The 21,270-nt window shown below is 39.9% G+C and overlaps 1 protein-coding gene across 14 annotated transcripts in view; it reads right to left on the bottom strand.

The window, feature by feature from the left end:
- The window catches only part of CaMKII (Calcium/calmodulin-dependent protein kinase II), a 289,855-nt gene that overhangs the window by 42,456 nt on the left and 226,129 nt on the right, over positions 1-21,270 (bottom strand). For 11 of the 14 annotated variants that reach the window (XM_050194726.3, XM_050194728.3, XM_050194722.3 and 8 more), the window contains exons 12-14: positions 20,581-20,623; positions 19,611-19,634; positions 3,784-3,873 (exon numbers count right to left, since the gene is read on the bottom strand). In XM_050194726.3, the coding sequence (XP_050050683.1) occupies positions 3,784-3,873; positions 19,611-19,634; positions 20,581-20,623 (157 nt within the window). The remainder of the gene's footprint in view (positions 1-3,783; positions 3,874-19,610; positions 19,635-20,580; positions 20,624-21,270) is intronic. The other 3 variants (XM_050194724.3, XM_050194745.3, XM_050194743.3) reach the window with 1 other exon arrangement.

Genomic DNA, 21,270 nt, shown 5'->3' with positions numbered 1-21,270 from the left:
ATAAAGGTTTTAAACCCTGCAGCAGTACCTGAACATGTGAGACCATGTAGTAGAGGAAGCCAATTGTTAGATTGCATGCAGACCATATCCTGTACTTTAATGCTCTCTATTCTCAAAAAGTAACCCTATGCTTAGTAATGAAAACAAACATGCATTAGTTGCTTTTACAGAATCTAGTTTACACAGCAAGTGCAATATGGAAGGCAACTTATTAGTACATTTCAACAGCTAAATGTGAGCTTGCCAAAAGCAACCTCCCATTATGCAAGTTGTCAAGCTTGCAAAACTTTGTGAAGGATTTTGTGCTACTTAGGCAACAAAGCTGTGAATTGTCATGAATACATTTAGCCTGCCCTGAACAGTTTTCTGGTGTTATCGCAGTTAAAAAGATATCAATGTAAACTAAGATTAATACGCTGGCTGGCATACTGCATGTTTGTTGACCCTTGAAATGTGCAATTTCAGCACACAGCACAGCTATAGACCTATACCTTATTTTCTCAGCAGTGACAGTGGCTAAAGTAGTTAAACATTAGCATTCTTGCCCTAAAGCAAAGGAAAAAAAAAACACTGAGCTTTGCCACAGCATTTGCTGGAAAACAAATGCCCCATTTGTGGCATGCTCCAAAATGCCTTATGTGCCCCAAGCAATGTGCTCTCACCGCTTCTAGACACTGACTGAAAACCCCTTCCAAGAGTCTCCAGGACCACAGAAGACAAACAAGACAATATCAAAAGAAAAAAACTGCTTGACAGCCCTGCACAGCAACAGCCACAAATCATGCAATAATGTGAAAAAATTACACAAAGTGCACCACTGCAAGTATGACGAAAAAATTGTCACAAACATCACCAACACCAATACAAAACTATTGGAGTGGTAAAACAGATCCATAGCACCAGACAACAGTCCAGAAACGAACAGCTAGTGTGACCAGAGGTACCTCTGATGGTGTGTGTGCCACCCTGTGCATTTTAGCAAACCACTTGAGATTGTCAGCTGGAGCAAGCCTGTCTGTGCAAACTATTGAGAAAAAGTATACTCAAGATAGTAGCTGCAATGCTGTCAGCATGATAGTAATGAACCGTTTCACAAAAAAAGACCACATGAAAAATTCCATGATGGATAGAACTTCAAATATGGATTCTGCACCAAAATGATCAAAAGCACAGTTGCAACAAAATGACAAGCAAAAAGTTTTGCAAAACTGTGGCAATAAGAGTCAAGCATGAATACAAAAGTTCAATGTCCAATGTTCAAAACCCACTTTGGAGAAAAAAAGGCAACCGTAAATTATGTCAAGCTGCACTCCTGTGGTGAAAAAAGTGGAAAATTAAAGCACGAGATTTTTACCACACATTCTGTGTACTTTCCCACATTGCCCTTCATCGAGATCTGATATTGTCTGCGATTAGCAGGGTTAGCTTGCTCAGTAATGTAGACTTTATATTCTTGTTTTTGCTTCATGCTACAGTACTACTGCAGGTTGTAATTATTCACTCGTTTCAGTCCATGACTACGGGTGAACTCACATTTTAGTCCAGAACTTCTTGTCCTATACTCAAGCAAATATGGTATGGTGTAGTACCATAAAAGTGATAGGAAAAATTCAGCATGTAACAAAGCAAAATTGTATTTGCAAGATGACTGATACGATGACAATTATTCAAATGTCAACGGACATTTGTGCATGATAACTAAAGAGTGATGACAGCAACACTCGTCACATGGGATGGCTAGCTCATGCTGAACCTGCTTGCATTAAGTATGGTACATCATAGAAAGACTTTACGTTTGCCAAGAAATGATACAGTAGATTGACAGTGCATGTAGTAATTAGATGTAATAACTGATACCACAAAATCATTAAAATGTTCTACCAAAAGCTGTACACTGTGAATCTTTATCCAGAAAAAACATATACATCAGTGTAAAAATGAAAGCCAGTGTCCTTCCACTTATGATATAAGAATGCTTTACTGCAAAAAGTAATTACTACCACAGACTTCTGTCACCCCTGTAAAGTTTTTTAAATGTCACCATGCGTTGCTGGTGCTAAAAGCAATTCAAAATCAGCACAAACTCACAATTTTCTACAGCTACTAATATTTCTGCAAGTAAAACAGCTTTATTTTACTATGTTAACAAACTATTTTGTTAAAAATGCTAAAGCTCCTTCAGAGGCACTAAGAGTAGCAAGCAGATTGTTGTAATGCAACATTTCGTAAAGGTCAACTCAACACATTCATAGAAGTTTCAATTAAAACTTGAGTAGCCTATTGTGGTTTCATAAAATGTACTCCTCTCTTAAGCCAAAATTTAAGTGTAAAGTTTACACAATTTTTTTACTTACAAAATGACAAAAGCCAGGGAAAAAAATGTTAACATTGCAGTAAACAAGAAACCACAACCCAAATCAAATTAGATCTGCCAAAGCCAATTCCACAAAGTAATGCTCCCAATACACCAGAACTGTACTCTACATTGACCATAAGGCTGGTAGCACTGCCTATCACATGAATGGTTCACATACAGGCAAAGGACTCCCTGCCCGCTGTCAGCCACAGGCTTACTTGCCCATCAGCTTCTCCACTCACACCCTGACACTGTTAGCCCATCAATGGAAGGCGGCAGTTCTAAAAGGCTAGCGGCCTCTAAAACTTCTTCACATTACTCTAGCAGAATGTCATCTGTTTTGTGAACTACGGAATCAAAACCCCTAACTGGTAGTATTAGCACATATATTTTGCACTTGTACAGTTTTGAACATTTTAATAAGTATGGTTGCAATGGGCCAAAGCAAAGCAAGAAATGTAATGCAGCTTCATGTTGTTAGTACAGCCTCAACTTTCATGAAATATGCAGCACATCAGTGATAATAAATTGCAAGGGACACTTATCAGGACTAGTTATAAATTGTTAATTTTATGGCAAGGACAAAAATAACAGATAGGGGGAAAAAGGATTATTCCACTAAAGGATGAGGCATATTGTATGAAAAGTTGATTATACAACAAATATTTTTATTGAGAACTGAAGTGTTTAATAAGCTGCTGTCAGAATTTATTGTAGAAAAAAGAGGGAGGTCCTTTACACACTTATCTAAATCTAAATCAACTTATCTAAATGGAGCTATTTACAATACATGACAAATGTTAAGGGCACATACACAAAGTAGAAAGGAAATCGCACTGCCTACCAAGACAAAACCTTTCAGCTCCCCCTTCCTCAATGTGTTTACTGTTTTTGTCAAGTTAGCTGAAAGCAACTTTAATAAACATTTGGATGCAGCCTAAATCTAGTTAAAGCTATCAAGGTCATGTTCAGCCTACAAGTGGGAGGAGACTTCATGACTAAAAAAAAAGACAGACAAATGAGAAAACCCATTACTATCTGGAAGGCTAGGGATCAGAAAAAAAAAAAATTAGTGTAACACAAACTATTGTAACATCTACCCAGTGCATGAAAACTAGTGCTCATGACCCTGCACGGATTCTGGGGGGATGTGCAAGTTTTTTTGAGTCTAGCTAAATGAACTCTCATTCTCAGAGGTCTCTTCTATGGAACATGTACTCCCCAATTCACCGAGAACATAACGCACCTGTATCATTTGTACACTATTGAACTAGTTCAAATAAAAGATGTAAGTATTTCTGTGCCCTCGAAGTGCCATAGTTTACAAACAAAGACTATGTCTTTAATTTTGCAAAGCAGTCTAGCCAGGACTGTGTCATCATTTTTCAGGGTTAAGAGTGATAAAAAGTAAGCCAAAGCGAGCAAACCTTTCACATCATCATCCTCAATAGTGGTGCTGCTGTCAGTTGATTCCTTCACCTGGGAGCCTTCACCCTTTTTGGTCATGATGCTTCGACCTAAAACAGCACATCAAGTTCACTAAGAGTTCAGCCGTGCATATTGACAGTGTCGGTGTGCTATGACAGTAATTCCTAGTCACTGGTTCCAGAGTGGTCAGGTAGCACCTTTGCAAGCTGGTAGCAAAGGCCAGAAGCACCTCTGATAACAGCATGCACAAGTTTAACAGGTTTCACAATTGGTTGACAGAATAAATGTTAAAGGTGCTATGTTGTTCCAAAAGGTTAAACAATAAAGCTCATAAGCTTATAGTTACAATACACCAGACATGTCCACATTTTATCATAAGCTTAATAGACAGCTATTAATGAAAAAGGTTTAACTAAATCATGCAAGTGGTAAAGAAGCTAAATTTGGATTGGCTTATCACCAACATGCCATGTCAAAAAATAGATGCAGTCAGCTTTCGATAGATGTAAAAATAAATAACTGTTCATAGTAAACATCTGTAAGTAGTGAAACACCCTAGGTGCTGTTTCCATGCTACATTTTCAAAGGGGAAAAAAAAGGTCATCCAAGGAATGTAAAAAAAATGTCACACCTCAGCACAGTAATGTGGAAGGTAGCCTGTCTATGCATCAGAAAACATATAATGCTATAGCAACTATGCTTAGCTCAAGGCAGCATACTCCCACCTCATATAAGCTGTTATATTCTACATGTGTCCACTAGCAAATTTAGACATTATAGCACTTGGCAACAGCAGGTTAAATAGCAGATTTTAAGAACTTATAAAATGTAAGCTAAATTGAAAGAAGTACATTCTTACATGCTTCAAAAAAATAAGCACGTTGCCACAAATGAGAAGGTTAATTTACATTATCAGTCCATGCTCAGCACAAGCAAGTTGTCATGTTTGGCATCTACAATTTGGCAAAATATGCAAGAAAAACAATATTCCTAAAGCTAAGCTACATATTCATGCAAACAAATACTATTATTCTAGCACACTATATTAGACAGCAAACTTATGTGCAGTAACATTACGAGCGGAACATCATATACAAAGTTTCTGCTACCATACAGAAAACTGAATGAAAACAAGAGCTGCTGTTCAAAATTGCAATAAAAGTTGGAGATGCATGAGGCAACTTTCTTAATATTTATAACATTATGCAAATTATGCCAAGATATATTAGGGTAATTCCACAGCATTAAGAAATTGAGTCATGGTTTCCTTTTCTTATATAACAGTAGACATTCGTGTTACCAACTGACGTGCCATGGTTATGCTTATGAGAAAAACAACATATTTTTTAATATCTTGTTTCTCTTGTACTTTTGCACAAACTGCTTTTCAAGTTACTTGCACAAACTAAATTGTTAGCTTAATTTATGATGTATTACTGTATGCTTTCAATTTTGGCAAACACTTACGCAGAAGATGCATCAGTTCCTTTTATAATATACAAAAAGTATCGCCCACTGCCACAGAAAAAAAAAGTGTGCAGGCAGGCACTGAGAGAAAAAAGAAGCTGGAACGAGGTGTAGTTGGGCTCTCAGTCTGGTTCTTTTGTGTCAGCCTACGGTTTCTGGAATATGGTGCTGAAAACCTCCGCAGAGACAAATTTTCTTCTACACACCTCAAGGGACCTTCAACTTGACCACTTTGTATTACAGGCAGTGAGAACTGAACAATGCATCATTCATGATAGGCACAAATGCCAGACCTCTGTCTACCTAGATCTTAGGACCTACTCTTATGGAATGCTTCAAGACCAAGCAATAAGCTCGACGAGCACAGAATACAAAGATTCTGCAGGAAGCCCGATCACTGCTTGCAGATCCTATTGTAGGCAAATCCAAGCTTTCAGCTGTTTTTGACCGTTTGTCTGCTAGCAACACCGACTTCTCAATTAACGCAGCTCTCGAAGATCACACTGCTGATGACAAGCTGGAAGCAGAATACATAACTGCTGCGCACAAGACACCATAAGCATGGTCACCGAGAAGGGATTCTTCCATACAGAGCAGGAGCCCGACCAACATGTCTTCCGGTTTCTCTGTGTTGACACCATTCCCATGAGCCAAAAGAAGAATGACGTCGAATTGTGCTACTGCACAAGGGTACCCAACCTATCGTACTGATTAGGGGCGTATCTGTGAAAGCTCACCACGAAAATTGCAGCTAGTGGAGCAGGGCCAAATGGTTAGTGTTAGCTCAGCCAAGATCAGCATAGCCTATAGAACGACCTGTGTGCCCTCATATCAATGGCGAGCCAGAGTGTGGCATGTCATCCTTCAAGCATCAAGCAAATTCAGTTGCATGCTTATCGATTTCACAAAGTTCGACCTGCAAAAGCTCCTACGTGTCACCGCCTGGGTGTTTCTATTCATAGATTGAAGTCGTCAAGTGTTTTGGCTTCATTATGTTCAATGTGAATAACTTTCTGAACACACTGAACACCTATTGCTCAAAGACTATGTCATGAAGCACTCAGGTCTTCGCTACATCAATCTTTTCCTTGATTCAGACCCACCCGGTCCAGGAAGCAGTAAATAAGAATCAGTGCTTGTCCTGTCTCGACTTGTCCTTTGTCCTTAATGCGCTATGTTTACTGTATTAGGATGAATAACTAACATGCCCAAACCTATTCCCTTCTGGATAATCACTCAGCCCTGAGGTTACTCAACATGACTTCAGCAAGAAGTTGCAATACTGCCAGAAGATTGTTGAAAAAAGAGTACCTCCTCAAGCTGCGTACACTTCACCTCTACCCATGGTGTCCTTGTAGCAGTCTACAAAAGAAGATGTTATCAAAGAGCTCAAGATCTCTAGAGGTATATGGCCATTCGGACGAATCAAAGGAGTCTTCCCGGTAAAGATAGAAAGTAACAGCCTGTTGTATTGCCAAGTTGGACACTAATGGGGGCACGAGTATGTATAAAAAGAAGAAGAAACGTACGCAGGCAGGCAATGCGAGAGAAAAGAAGCTGAAACGAGGTGTAGCTGGCTCTCGCTCTGGTTCTTTTCGGTCAGCCTAAAATTCCTACTGTTTTAACAAGCATTTAAGCTTGTATGGTATCTGCAGATAGTTCAGTGGCTTTCTTACATAGCTTCCACATATAAAACGCATGGCAACAATAATGTGTAGCTATTTAGGTATTCTCTTCGATAACTTAATTCTTGGAAATGCTCTTACAGCCTCAAAATCATGAAAGTACAATCAGTTTGCCACATGGGAGGAAATCAGACTAGTATTAATAAACTAAATAATAGAGGTCCTGGTAGAAGATGCATTTCAAGTACTAGAAAAGTATGGTGTACCCCATGCAGGCAGTTTATTTTCAAAATAAATTATTCATGTTACAGGTCACAAATTTAAAAAAATTTTTAAGCTTGACTTTGAAAGATCTCGCAAATGTGAAGCTTTTGAGTGTACATATTAGACCACTTGTCACTAAACAAACAGTTTGTACACATTCATGCATAACATAAAAAGATTTTATGGTCTGTTTTGTCTCCGACCAAGTTTAACGGCAGTGGTCCCGCCACTCTAACAATTGTTAAATTCTGTCTAGGGCTTAACTACCCATTGAGGTGCAAAATTTCTATGTGCCTTGTGTGCTTGATACTGAAAATCAAGCTTTTCCATTAGAGCTGGGTGCTAAATGTACTTGCGAAGAGGCACACACATTGTGCATACATTTTCAGAAGCACATTTTAGCACCCAACAATAATTCAGTGTCTTAATATGATGCATGAAGTACTATATGAAAATGCTTGTGTAAAGTTCATGAATGTAAACAACATAATTTTATTTCAAAATATCCTGCAAGTGCTCTTTGCATCCCTAGTTTGAAAGTGACTACCAGCCAAAGCACACTGGAGGAATGGCATCAGCCTAGACTTGGCCACTTTTAAGAGGACACTTTAGCTCAGCCCAAACTCTAACGCTGCCTATCCAAATACACGTAAAATGCTGAAATGCTTTTCCGAGATAACCCATGAGCCAATTTCAATGAAATTTGGTGCATTCAAGAGAAAAAGTTCAATTCTAACCACTGTTGGAAGCGAAAATTTTATTTATGGCCTTGATTTCTTTTTTAAATTGCGGAAAATTGATAGAGTTGAAAAAGAAGAACGAAGTTTATGAATCCATAAATTTACCTCAAAAATAGATATTGCATTGTAAATTTAATTGGTCAGAACATCCAAAGCAGACAAGTTTGATGCATTAATTTATATTGTGCATGAATGTGTTACAATGTTTGCGAAGGTTTTGCAAAAGTCCTACCGACATATTCGTGGTGTAACTGACAGCCATGTATAATATATCAAATTTGTCCGCTTAGGTTTACTATTAGACACAATTGATAGAACTGCAATATCATTTTTCATTGCTGCATTACAAAGTTGTAAATTGATAGCTTCATTTTTTCAAAATTTGTGATATGCAACAATTTTTATAGAAATATTGATGGCTTAAACAAGAAAACCACTTCCAAAAGCCACTAGATTCTAACTTTCTCATTTGAATGCAACAAACCTCATTAAATTTGGTACAATGGTTGCTGAGAAAAATGATTTCTCCTTTCCCATGTGTTTAGATAAGAGCACCTGAGCTAAAGCTTTCTCTTAAAAGAAAACTCAATATGTGTGTCTACATTTTCAAAAACTTGGCACGTGCACTCACACATTACATGTCCACTTTACTGCAGCTTAAAGATAGTGCAGAATCATACCTTCACCAGATGGAACATGCTCTAACATATTACAAGTGCTAAAGCATATCTTAAAAAAAAAACAATCTGCACTTAAGTTTGCTGTCTTGACATTACAAGAGTGCTAAACAGACTAAGCTCAATGAGTCTACTCAGCACATAGCTGTGTTACCTCCCATCAACATTTCCTATCAGTGTTATTTGTTGACCTGAAAATACTACTTGCACACCACGCTGCCAAAGCTCTCCCACCATATAGAAAAAAATAATAGTTAATTCATGAGCACTTAAATGGATGACTTCAATGCTGAAGGCCAAGGAATTTGCACTAATATATGGCAAATAAAGCCGCCAAGGGATTCATGTGCACAGCCAGGGGATTAAGCTTTCTATGGTGAAAACGTTTTCACAGCACGAGCCGCAATGTCTTCTATAAGGTGCCACTACGACAAACACTGCCCTGTTCCCAATGCATTCTCATATGGGGATGCATACAGTGCAAACGATCATAATCATCACCACCACAGCACTTCACTTCAATGCAGACAAACACCATCAACAGCACCACACCAGCTTTCGCCACCAAAAAGCAATGCGCACAGTGGAAATGTGAAAAGTGTGGGGCCAAGGGTACTGACCTACTGGCTCACTGCTAAAGTGGTTACTCATTGATTCCATAATAAAACCTATTCATTTACTTATTATTTATTCCCAGGCACAGCTGCACTAATCACAGGAAAGGGAAGAAGCACATGGACATGATCTACAGACAAGATCATGGCCCTGTATTATATTATTGGCATCAGTGTGCAGTACACACTAAAGATGCCTGAATACTTGCACTAGAAGCATGCACATCACAGTAAGGCATCAAATAAATGGAAAGTGCAAGTATGTAAAACACAAATGGAGAAACATGTGCTCAAGAAACAATACCAACCGCACACTCTGTCATATGCTATATAAAAATAAAGAGCAGTAAAAAAAGTGCAAACATCTGCAGGCAATATGACTAAAATCATGCAAATTATGCAGGCCCCCCATCAAAATGTTCAAAGCACACATTTTATATGTAATAACAACAACTACAGACAAATGCCAAAAAGAAACGGTGTTGGGTTAGTTGGTCATTTTCAGAATTCAACATGTTGGGTGCAAAACAGGTATCTCAAAGAAGACGTACAAACACAGAATACTTTGTTGGGGTCTATTGTCTTATTTGCAGTGCCTCTTCCGCAGCCAACATGTTCAATTCTACAGCCAAAAAACCTCCACCAGCAACAAATTTCGTTCCTTCAGCAAAACAAGAAATTCTCGGGAACAAATCTTTCAGAAACAGGTACCGACAAACAGCAAGCCAGACTAGTGCTACACTTTTTTAATATTAAGTGCACCAGGGCTGGGCAGAGATACTCAAAAAAGTATTCCAGAATACAGACATCGAAATGCATGTGCAGGAAGCCTAAAATACGGATACTCAGATACATTTGTCTTTGACGTAACAGGATATTTCAGAGATACTTTTGCAAAAAGATGAATAAAGTATCCCGAAATACAGATACAGCAATACAGATACAAGAATACAGGTAATGGAATCATTTTTATTTCGGAAATGTTGATGCTCCATGAGGACATATTTAAGTGCAGCATAATACTGTGAATAATGTTGCAGTGCATTGAATCTTGCAGCGTTAATTGCACTTGAGCAACAGCAGTTTCTCAAATAGGCTGCCTTCTAGACACCGTTGATTCGGCCTCAAGACAAGCCTCACGAAAGGGAAAAGTCTCTCTACCGCTGCAGATGAGCACAAGTTCCTGTTAGTATAATGAATAAATACTGCCTTCATGGCAAGAAAGTCCTGCAGCATGGTGATATCTCTTCTTGGGTCATCTAGGTACCGAAACACTTGTGCGCTCACGTGGGTCTGTTCTGACCATTCAGAAGCGAAAGTGTCTCCATCTTTAAACCCATAAAAGCCGTGATTCATCACCGCTAATGATGAATCACGGTTGAACAATTACAGATGGATCACAGATGAACAAAGCCGCTTCCTTCTCTCCCGCACCTCCTATTGGGCAATTGCCGTCCGGTGATAGTGTGCGCTTTCTTTTTCTTGATATTTTGGTTTCTCGCCTCTCGGCGGCATGTTGAAAGTTCCTCTGTGTTCACCACGTGCACGAGAGCGTCAATCTGCATCTCGCTCATGGTCTCATATGCCATGTTGCTGTGCGTTTGGCTGTTGTAACCGTCAAGGGAACAAGCAATGACACGTGCTAGGAAGATGTCAGCCCATTTCTGCCAAAAAGTAACAAGATACCCGTGTCCTGCACAGTATCGCGATATAATCTATACATTGTAAATGTATTTCACTACTGAGATACAAATACATTTTTCAAATGTATCTCAATACAGAAATAAAGATACTCAGAAGTATCTCAAAGATACTATCGCAATACTGCCCAGCCCTGAAGTGCATTACAACTGAAATATGCTTTTTTTAGAAAGCATTTGCCAAGACTAGGCAGCCAGCAACTAAAGACAAAATACAAAATGATCCTTCAATTGTTACCAACCTGCTTGTTGCTATATCTGGCCACTGGTCTAAGAGTCATTATGTCTAAGAACGTAAACACAATCCGTAACATGGTTAAATAGCTGGCACTCTGTGTATTAGATGCAATGATTCTCACTACAAGAGGTGGCCAGATGTTATTGAACTAGGGAAGACCATAAAGATAAGAACAACTTGTTTAACCCTTTACGTGCCAAGGATGAGTCTCACTTATCCAAGTGTTTCCTCCAAAATATGCCAGTGGCAAGTATCAATCATCCAGGTATTTCCTTTTGTCTACTGAGTGTCACAGATGAGTGGCAGTCGTTTCATAATTTTGGTGCGAATGCTGCACTATTAAATGGCACCAACTTCCCAGAAAACTGACTTTTTGTGGGGGCAGTTGATGGAAAGAAAGCAGAAGTCTGGCTCCCCTGGGTTTTAAGAGTGACGGCACGGAGCGAGGCAACTCCAGCGACGACAACCGCCCCCCCCCCCCCCCCCCCTCTTCCTTTTTTTTAGTGACAGAACTCTTGTTTTTGGATGTTTTATTCACATCAAATAAACAATTAGATCTGTAAAGCTGTAGAAAATTATGTTCAGAGCTTCAACTTAGTACTAATGAGTGCGAGGAAGATTCAGTGCCTCTGGTGCCCTCTCTCGTTGGGGTGCGGCTTGACAAAAATGCTTTGCCACCTGTGCGCCTGTGATTTGCTTTCCACGATGTGCCAGTAGTAACATGTTGCATAGAGGATAACAAAAGTATGCTTGATTTCTGTTCCAAGAAATATCATACTTCATATAGACTTCAACGCTTCATATAGGTCTTGCCTATGTGCAACTCAAATGCATTAAAAAAATAATTGACATTAAAAGACAACAGAGAATAACAAATGAACTGCTGATATAACAATAATGAAAAGTCATTAAAAAATTGGGGAAATTTTGTTGGTCTTTCGGGAAAAATGTTGGCTCGAAAAGGGTTAAGCCAAGTAAGATATGCTCATTTCAAGTTATTAAAAAGTATGAATGCTTTTCCATGACAATAAATGGCCTTTTTCATCAGTATCTACAATAAAATTTGTTACCTCAAACCATCTCAAACAGCCTTAGCCTTCCACAAAACACAAGGCTTAAGTTGTATCTTTCAGGAACCAATTAATCCTTTCCATTAAAAGTTTTCACATTTCTTGCACCTTTAAAGTTACGAAAAGCATACAGCTATATAATGAATCAAGTATTCTTTAATTCCTCAACAAGTTTCACTAAGTTCACAGAAGCAGGACTTCATGTGACAACTCTCTACAGGAATTTCAGATAAGAACATATACTATTTCATGTCTAGCATACTTGAAGAACCCTATAAAGCCACACGAAAAATATGCCAGATACAAAACATTGTGAAAAATAATGAAAAGAAGAATCTGCTACATGATGACATACTGTCATCGAGAGCAGACACCCAGCTGTCAGCCTTCCAACTCATCTTACTAAAAGGCTTCAGACAAGTTTTCAAACTGGCACCACCAGTCCAATAGAAGTGTCTCAAGATTATATGCAACATGATTTAAATATTTACATCAGTACTTTTGCTTTTGATGCAATACCTTCATGTGCACAATTGTACACACATGTGGCAAATCAGTTTTGCAGAATTCCAGAAGGTGCAGGAAGGTTTACAAAAAGAAAAATTTACATCCACCCAAAGGTACCACGAAGTTACAAATGAAACCCACACGGGTTTCTCAGAAACAAAAATTTGTAGTTGAAAAAAAAATTGGACCTGGTTCAGGCCCTTTGTAGGTAGCTTCGTGCTACCCATGGGCAGATGTCAATTTTTCCTTTTATAATTGTACACACAGCGCCTGAATGTGATAAGACACCAAAAATTAATTAGGCAAGAGGCCTGCAGAAAACACACGTTCATATATGTATACTTAAGCTCAATCACTGAATAGCCAAACAAAGGAAACTGTGGCACCTAAATCATTTGATCGTCATACTGCTATAACCTACCTGCTCTCTCGTGCTTGGCATTATACGTGCAAGTCACTGACGGTTCTGGCCAATAGACCTCTTCATTGGAGTGTTTTAATCTTTTGCATTACCTGCTACAGTGGCTATGGCACTGCGCTGCTGAGCACTAGGTGATGGGTTCAATCCCAGATGGTGCAGCCCCATGTCAATGGGAGCAAAATGCAAAAACACTCATGTACATTAATTTAGGAGGTGGTCAAAATTATTCTGGAGCCCTTCTACTTTGGCATTCTATATGACCCACTATGCAGTTACAACCCGTTGTGCAGTCTTGAGACAAACAAATTATTCAAAAATATTCTGCTTTAGTGTATGTACATTGTAGACAGGAATAAGTGCAAAACTACACCCATTGCAACTTCATCATAAGCCTGTTTGTATTATGTTAAAGGTCAGCAACATGAACATAATTTGGAAACAGTATCATCACTACCATAGTTCTTTGAATACTACTCTGAAGTGAGGAAAAAAAAAACTGCTTTTTCCTGCCTGCATTCACAGTCTAACATTAAGTCCACCTGAATTCCTTGAAGGCTAAGATGCAGCATTATTTAAACAGCCACAGAAGTCTCATTTACATCTGCTAGCTAATGTTATTAGCATGGAATGGGTTAAAAAAATCACCGCCCAAGCACTCCGTAGAGATTGTTAACCAGCGAAGCTGAAACATGCGGCCCTGGTGTTTATCAGTGGGTTAATCCCGACAGTTCATTACACGACGGCTTGGTAAACTGCCGGATCCTTGGTACGGAGTTGCTGCTTGCGCTCAGCTGTACAAGCCTGTTCTTGTAGCAGGGTTGCAGCATTGGCATGGTGTAGACGAGCTCATTCCCGGTTCTACTCGTGGCTTTGCTGACCGAAAGCTGCCTGCTCCTAAGGAGTACATATGACGCGTGGCCTACCCATTTCAGAGGTGGAGAGAAACTGCTGCACACGCGCTCTGCTGTGATGGAGAGCAACGACATCACTACTAGTGCAGCTAATTCAACACTACCTAGATAGCACAAGGCCTTTTCACTCCAATCCATATCAAGTTACCTGGCCCGACTGCCATATAATCTAATGGGGATGCTCCCGATTAGGCAACAAAGATTTTGACGTCACCGCTTTCATCATGCCAGCCTTGTCAATGGAAATTTCGAGCCAGGTAGCGCAACGTCATGGATCGCAGTAAACAAGCCTTGTGCTATCTAGGTGGTGTTAGCTAATGACGTGCCTCTCTTTCCCTCTCTTTTATTTTTTTTCCCCCCGCATGCGCATGGGGTTGCGCTGGAGGAGTTTTTGGCATACATTTGACCGATAGACAGACAGATGGATGGACGAATCGGCTAGCCATATACAGCTTCGCTGTAATTAATTGAAATATGTTGCAAGAAAGGCAGCGTTCTAAAGTGCCTATATGTTTATTGAGTACCTATTTGATTTTATTGTCAGTTCACATAATCCAGCAGCTCTAAATGCTCAACTAACGTATTTAATGCACCCTTTGGGAAGTTCCCAGGTTACTGTGACCATACTCCACGTTACTCCATGTTATTGCAGTGCTGCCATCACCAATGCTTCCTGGCTCCAAGGCTAGGAGGGCAAGGAGGATACTTGGCCCCCTTGGGATGTTCCACACCCTCAGATATGTTCCCTGCTTACTGAACTTCACTGCAACCTTTCTCTACTTTCAATGTCTTGTTTACAGTGCTGACAAGGATGACTGCAGACATGTACATTGGGGCAGTTTTCTTCGGCAGTCGCCCAAGTGGTCACCATAGCAATGTCTCTTGTGCTGCTGCTGCTACTGCTGCTAATTGTTTCGCAACAAGGCACAAAATATAAGATTGCAGGAAAGCTTCACAAGCATATTATTTCTCACATGAAGAAGACTGCTATTGCTATGCCCTCAATGCTAAGTATGAAAAAAGAGATGAAAAGAAATGCTTATTCACTTTAAGGAATGCTTCATAAAAGATGACTTGAGTGTGTTATGAAATGTTTGACAGCCTTTGGGCCCACACTGGTATGTCACCTGTGTAAAGGAGCTAAAGTTCATTTGAAGCCATTTCTTAAAATAGGAAGACATGGCAATGCTTGTAGTTTGATTTACAATGTTCCATGAGCATGAGGACCACTTGTATTATCGCTTGAAAATGGCATCACTGCACTATTGCATTTTGATGTCACTTGCACTGAGGCATGAAAACATAGGCGCTGAATGAACAATACCCTAAGGCTCTAAGGCTCTAAGCTATCAACTGGCATTTAATTTGAAGACACAAATCACTGGATGCTACTGGCATCAAATGTGTACACGACGCGGCTTCGATTTTGCGCCACACAATACTAGTGACACCTTCAGACATTGAAGGCTGAGTCGCCATATGAAGGTTCTTAAACGTTGCTGTAACAGCTGTGATCAAAAGGCAAGCAATACTTAGGCTTTTACTTCAAAACATCAGCACTCAGTAATAATCTCTCTGACTGTGGAAGTCTTTGAACACTAGCAGGTTAAACGCATTGTCTGTGATCCCTATGAGTATGTGCATGACCTTATTGGCTTCTGCCATATTGGTGCCAACTTTATGGCAAGGAGCCAGAACAATATGTATTAAGTACGAGAGCCTGAAGCTCATTTTTTAAGCACCGGTGTCATTGTATCCTGTAGATAATCACGTACTGACCTAGCGAGCTGAGGAGCTTTAGCATGCACTTAAAGTACAGTACAAAAGCGTTTTCGCATTCTGATGGACGATTGGGGTGCAGCCACAGCAGCCAGAAATCAAACCAACGCTATGATGCTCAGCAGCACGAGTTAAAATAATGCCAGTTAACAGTTCAGCATCCATGTTGTCTGCCTTACTCTTCCTTCTGTCTTCTTTTCTGTACTGATATATAATGTTGGCCTTCTAAATGTAACACAGTTTTCTAATGTACCCACGAGATGAGCACATATTTCAGCTCCTGCTCCTAGAAAGAGAAGGCAGTTATGCAGCATAATGATGGTACATAGTCTTCAATGTTCTTTTTTCTTTCTGAAATGTCAAATAGCTGCACAGATACAACTATTCTGAGGGAAGGAAGACTTGATGTATTAGACATAAGTAGTCATCAAACATAGAGTAATAAAAAGAGGCATGAACAGTGCAAATCAGTGAATGTCAAGCACAGCTTCCTCCACATTACGTGTATATCACTCATGCAGTGAAAAAAGAGGCTAGCAGGATGGCAACCAATGAAGTTCTAAACTAATTTAGGGGTCAGTCATTTGTGGGTAAGACAGTGCAACTGCTGAAGGGACACATCTGTGTCCCCCATGTACGCCACCACTGGGCAAAGCTGCACCAGTGTGCATTAACTGGTTTTAAGTTATTTGCATCCAGATAGGACATAAGCCATCAAAAGTGGATGCCAGTTGTAGTAAAGTCACAGTTAATTTGCAAATTCATAGGAAAATACCACATGTGCAACACGTCGTTTTTTGACTGCAGCTTAAATTCTGGGGTTTTACATACCAAAACCACAATATGATTATGAGTCATGCTATAATGGGGGGCACGGCATAATTTCAACCACCCGAGGTTCCTTAACATGCACCCAATGCGTGGTACATAAGCTTTTAATTCCGCCCCCTCCCCTCACCCCATTGAAATGTGGCCGCATTGGCCCGGATTTGATCCCATGAGCTTGTGCTTAGCAGCGCAGTGCCAAAGCCACTAAGCAACCACAGCAGGTAGTTGGCTGCACCTTGTGGCACGATTAAACATTGCAAAAAATACTAACTGTCCCAGGAATGCTGGCACTGTATTGTAGCATTGTAAAAGCTGGAAGACAGCCATGGTTGCTGTACTGGCTTGGTTACCAGCAAGTGTCAGAAGAGCAAGGGCAAGTTTCCAGCTTGCCCTCTTTAGATCAAGATCCACAAGTATCGGCAATGGTAGCAACATGATAGCATGAAGCTGTTACTCCAGTCATTCATGGCAGCACAGGTTTAAAGGGGCCCTGAAACACTTTTGGACATAGTAACAAAACGTTGCCGATCTGTGGTAGAGGTTGCTGTGAACATGTGAACCAAATATAGTTAAACCTCGATATAGCGAACTTCAATATAATGAAATTCATGATATAACGAAGTATTTAACTTTTCCTAACCTCCTGTCCATAGAACACCATGTAATTAGAACCTCAATATAATAATGTGTGTTTGTATGCAATTTCAATATAACGAAACTCCACTTCCGCAGCAAAAGAATGCCGACAATAAATGTAAACTTCCACGAACGCAGATGGTAGAATGATTGAATTACAAGAGGCTGTTTGCAAATGCACCTCTCGAATTTCTGGTGCGCGTCTTGGCTGTGTTTGCGCATGGCTGTGAGCGCAGCTGAGCGCATGCGCAGCCACGCACCCTGCTTTAAAGGTAATCTGCCGCGTGTGCAGAGTGGGCGTGCAGGGACGGCGTGGCATCATGTAAGCTGTCTTCCCGCGCATTTAGTATTCAAGGGTGCGTCATCTAGAGTTTTGGTGACTCGTTGGAGCGAGGAGGGGCAGACAAGGCATTCACTCCCCGCTGCCAGCTCTTTTCATTGTAACGTCGACCGCACTGGGACAACGCTATCAGCCACGGGGGGACGGAGTGCAAGCGGAAGCATGGCTGGCTTCGCTTAATTCGTATCGCCTATGTGAAGATATCGTCGACGCGGCATGAAATCGTATCATTTATCGCAGACTCCCAAATTCATCCAAATGATTTGGTTTCTGATTAAAATTTGCTTTTTTCTATTGCCCAATAATTCGCAAAATTCTGCGGCCCCTTTTTGTGTAAGACAAATAAATTGGCGACTGTACTTGTTTGCATAAAAGGTCGAATTTCAATAGAACGAAATTTCGACATAACGAAGCAAATTGCTGATTTTACCTACTTCATTATATTGAGGTTTAGCTATATTACTGAACTGCATGTTGCAAGGAATTCAGAACTTCGTGTCAAAAACAGCAATACATCATTTGCTCTCTCTTTTGCAATGTCATCATGCAGCGTCATCGCAAGCAGTTGGAGCCACCAACACTAGTGGCAGAGTTTATGATCACAAGAGGATTCTCAGTTATACATAATTGCTAACTTTGAGCTAAATAAATTAAAAATATGTATGTCTGCCGAGGCAGTCACAGGGTGTCGCGACGAATCCTTTCACTGCCACGACACTCAACTTTTGGCCGGGGCTTTGCCCTCTTGGCTTCTCGATCTCCACTTTATAGCTTCCAGTGTACTAGTGAAGACGAAAAGAGAGATAACCAAGTATCGGTGCGATAACACCACATGGTGTTGAAGGATTAGAAAAATATTTACAGCGTGAGGTTCGTGAGAAGATGTCTTCTAATAGTGAGGCCATTCTATGATCAGTTAGAAAAGTGTTTCAGTACCCCTTTGAGAACTTTTTGACGAGCATGTTATGTTAGAAATTTTGAATGGTATGTCATTATAGCGTCATTTCTCTGAGGTGACTACAGCCATGTTGCCAGACATTTGAAGGGCTCAAAACTATTAATTAAAAAAATAATTAACAGAATGTGCTAGTTAATGGTTTATCTCTGCAAAACAGGCTCCTTATCTCATATGTGTACCACTGCACATTGTTATGCGACATATGAGCATCGGATGGTACACATTTTGTAACGTCTATGCAAACACACACACGCAAAAAAAATATAGCAGCTCTAATGACATTCACAATTCAGTGGCTCCTGTCTTAAAGAAAAAGAAAGTGAACAAAACTTTGGAGATGTTTAGAATTACATAGCAAACAATAAAAGCTGCTTGTTCATAAGCACTGTGTATACTATGGTGCAGGTGTTGACTGACTATGCATTATTTCTAGTGGTTCAGAGTCCTTTAAAATGAAACAGAAAAGGTGGTGTAACTTTTCCAGATAATGTCCCAAGAAGGCAAAAGCATGCTTCAGGCAATGACAGCAGGCAAGCAGACTTGTAGCAGACACGTGCTGCAGCATGAAAGGAACAGCAGTGCCACAGGAGAGAGCTGTAGCCGCAAGGGGAGTACGAGGCCTGAAGCTGTCTTGCTTTTCAAAAAACTGTCCCTGGCACTGGCAAAAATGTGGCTAGTAAAGCTTGGTTCATGAGGCAAAAAATGAAAATGGATGCTCAACACACAACCAAGATTAAAACTGCTGCTAAACTGTCAAATAGCCTCTTTTTGTCCAATAAAAGTTTTCCAACAAAACGAGGTTTAAGGATGACAGGTATAGAATGCTACCTTCAATGTAAAGAATGGTAGTTACCAAAGCAGGGCTTACACAATGTAAATTTAGCACATGTCAGCATAACAAACTCAGTTTCAAACAATGCTTCTTCTTAGGGTGAGTAATATGTACCGAGTCAACACATCTGTTCCCAAAGCAATTTGCATTTCAATTTTTTTTAGCAATTTTTCCTTTTACAAGTACGAAGAAGCTACAAGATGAAATGAGAGTTTTTACCTGTGTTGGGAGTAGTAACATGACCTGCAGGTAAAGCATGAAAAGCGTAAACAAGGATAATAAAAAGTATGCTTAAAACCATGAATTGAGATGATTCTTTCTTGGTCTTCTTTTTACTATATGCAAAAAGCACTTGTTGCAAAATATGGGGGGAGGGGGCAGGCACATGCGTAAGATTGATCATAAATTAAAAAAAAAAGATATCAATCTTGAAGGTAGGAAAAAGTGCTTTAAGAAGGTACAAACACAGAAGCATCAAAGCCCTAAAGAAAAAGCACAGTATAGAACAGACAGTAAATTGGAAAAAGGCAAACAAGAAAAAGCCTATTAAGATCTAATGAAAAAGTGAAAAATGAAAAAACATGTCTGTCTTTGACCTCTGACACTGTCTGTGACCCCATGTTACTAGAAAGGAACAAAAACAAAAGATCAAATGCAACAGCTTACATAGTAAGTGTAACACACATACACTGATAACCATGCAGTGTTTGCACACAAACAGATGCTAGCAGAAATTTCTCAAGCACAGCAATATTTCATTCCTCATAGACAAAACTAGTGCTTCTCAACCTTGGTTTAATAAGCTCCTCCTCCTAATTTTCCTGCTTGGTTGCCTGCAATTTTCCTGTGCCCTTCAATACAACTATAAGCAGACATACTATAAAGCAACACAAAATGCAAGCTCAGTAAGCCAATACATTAACTCCTGGCTTCAAAAGCACACACATACATCTAGACACATACATACACACACACCAAATTAAGGCTGGAGTACTTTGAAAGGACAGGACATGGCAAAAAAACAAACAAACAAAAACAAAATCTGGGCATGAAACTGCACACAGTTTCTCTGAAAACCCAGTTTCAGGCACGACTAAATAATTAGAAAATTTTGACTCCACTTGTTCAATGCTCCCCACCTCACTTGCACAAGCAGTTTCTGTCCTTGTCTCCTGTTAGAGGCACTTACTTGAGAAGTTGCGAGTAGCCAGCATGGTTGTTAAGATTGCTCCCTAAAAAAAGGATATCATAAATGAAGTAGTGGTGAGAAAACATAGCTACACACATTTTACCAATGACAACTACAAACACTGAAAAGGAATATTTCACGACGTAAAATACAGAGTACTACACTTATGTTAAGGGATGACTGACAAAATTTTTCTCTCGTTTTGTTTTTAATGGGTAGCTGTCAATACAGTAAGTTTTATAGGGAGCCTCAATTCTTTGAAAGTGCAACAAATGATTAACACAGCACAGCTTCAGACATGAAACAGAAAGTAGGTTAGATGACAGAAATTGGAAGCGGTGGTCACATGGTGCCACACACCATTGATGTGTGCACCTACGCTGTCAATGTGACACCAAAAGCAGAATGCGTGCAGTGTTCAGCAGGATATGAGGGGCTAGAAGGTGTGAGTATTGCTCTGCATTCTAAAGCATTCCTCTGCACGTGTTCAAATAAATCCAATACAAAATATGACAGAAAATACAAGACATTGCAACAGCGAGGGGTGCCTATGAAATGACAACTGCTCTCTATGCATAGACTTTTCGAAAACACACAAAGCATTTCCCTTCATTACGCATGAAAAACATTTTTACAACACCCTGCTCCCCAGGTCATTCTAGGTTGACAGGGTACGACCTTAAGTACAGT

Source organism: Dermacentor andersoni, chromosome 1 (genome assembly GCF_023375885.2).
Source record: "Dermacentor andersoni chromosome 1, qqDerAnde1_hic_scaffold, whole genome shotgun sequence".
In the NCBI taxonomy this organism is placed as follows: Eukaryota; Metazoa; Arthropoda; class Arachnida; order Ixodida; family Ixodidae; genus Dermacentor; species Dermacentor andersoni.
Note: the sequence above shows the minus strand (reverse complement) of the source record. Positions and strands in the feature narration are given on the sequence as shown.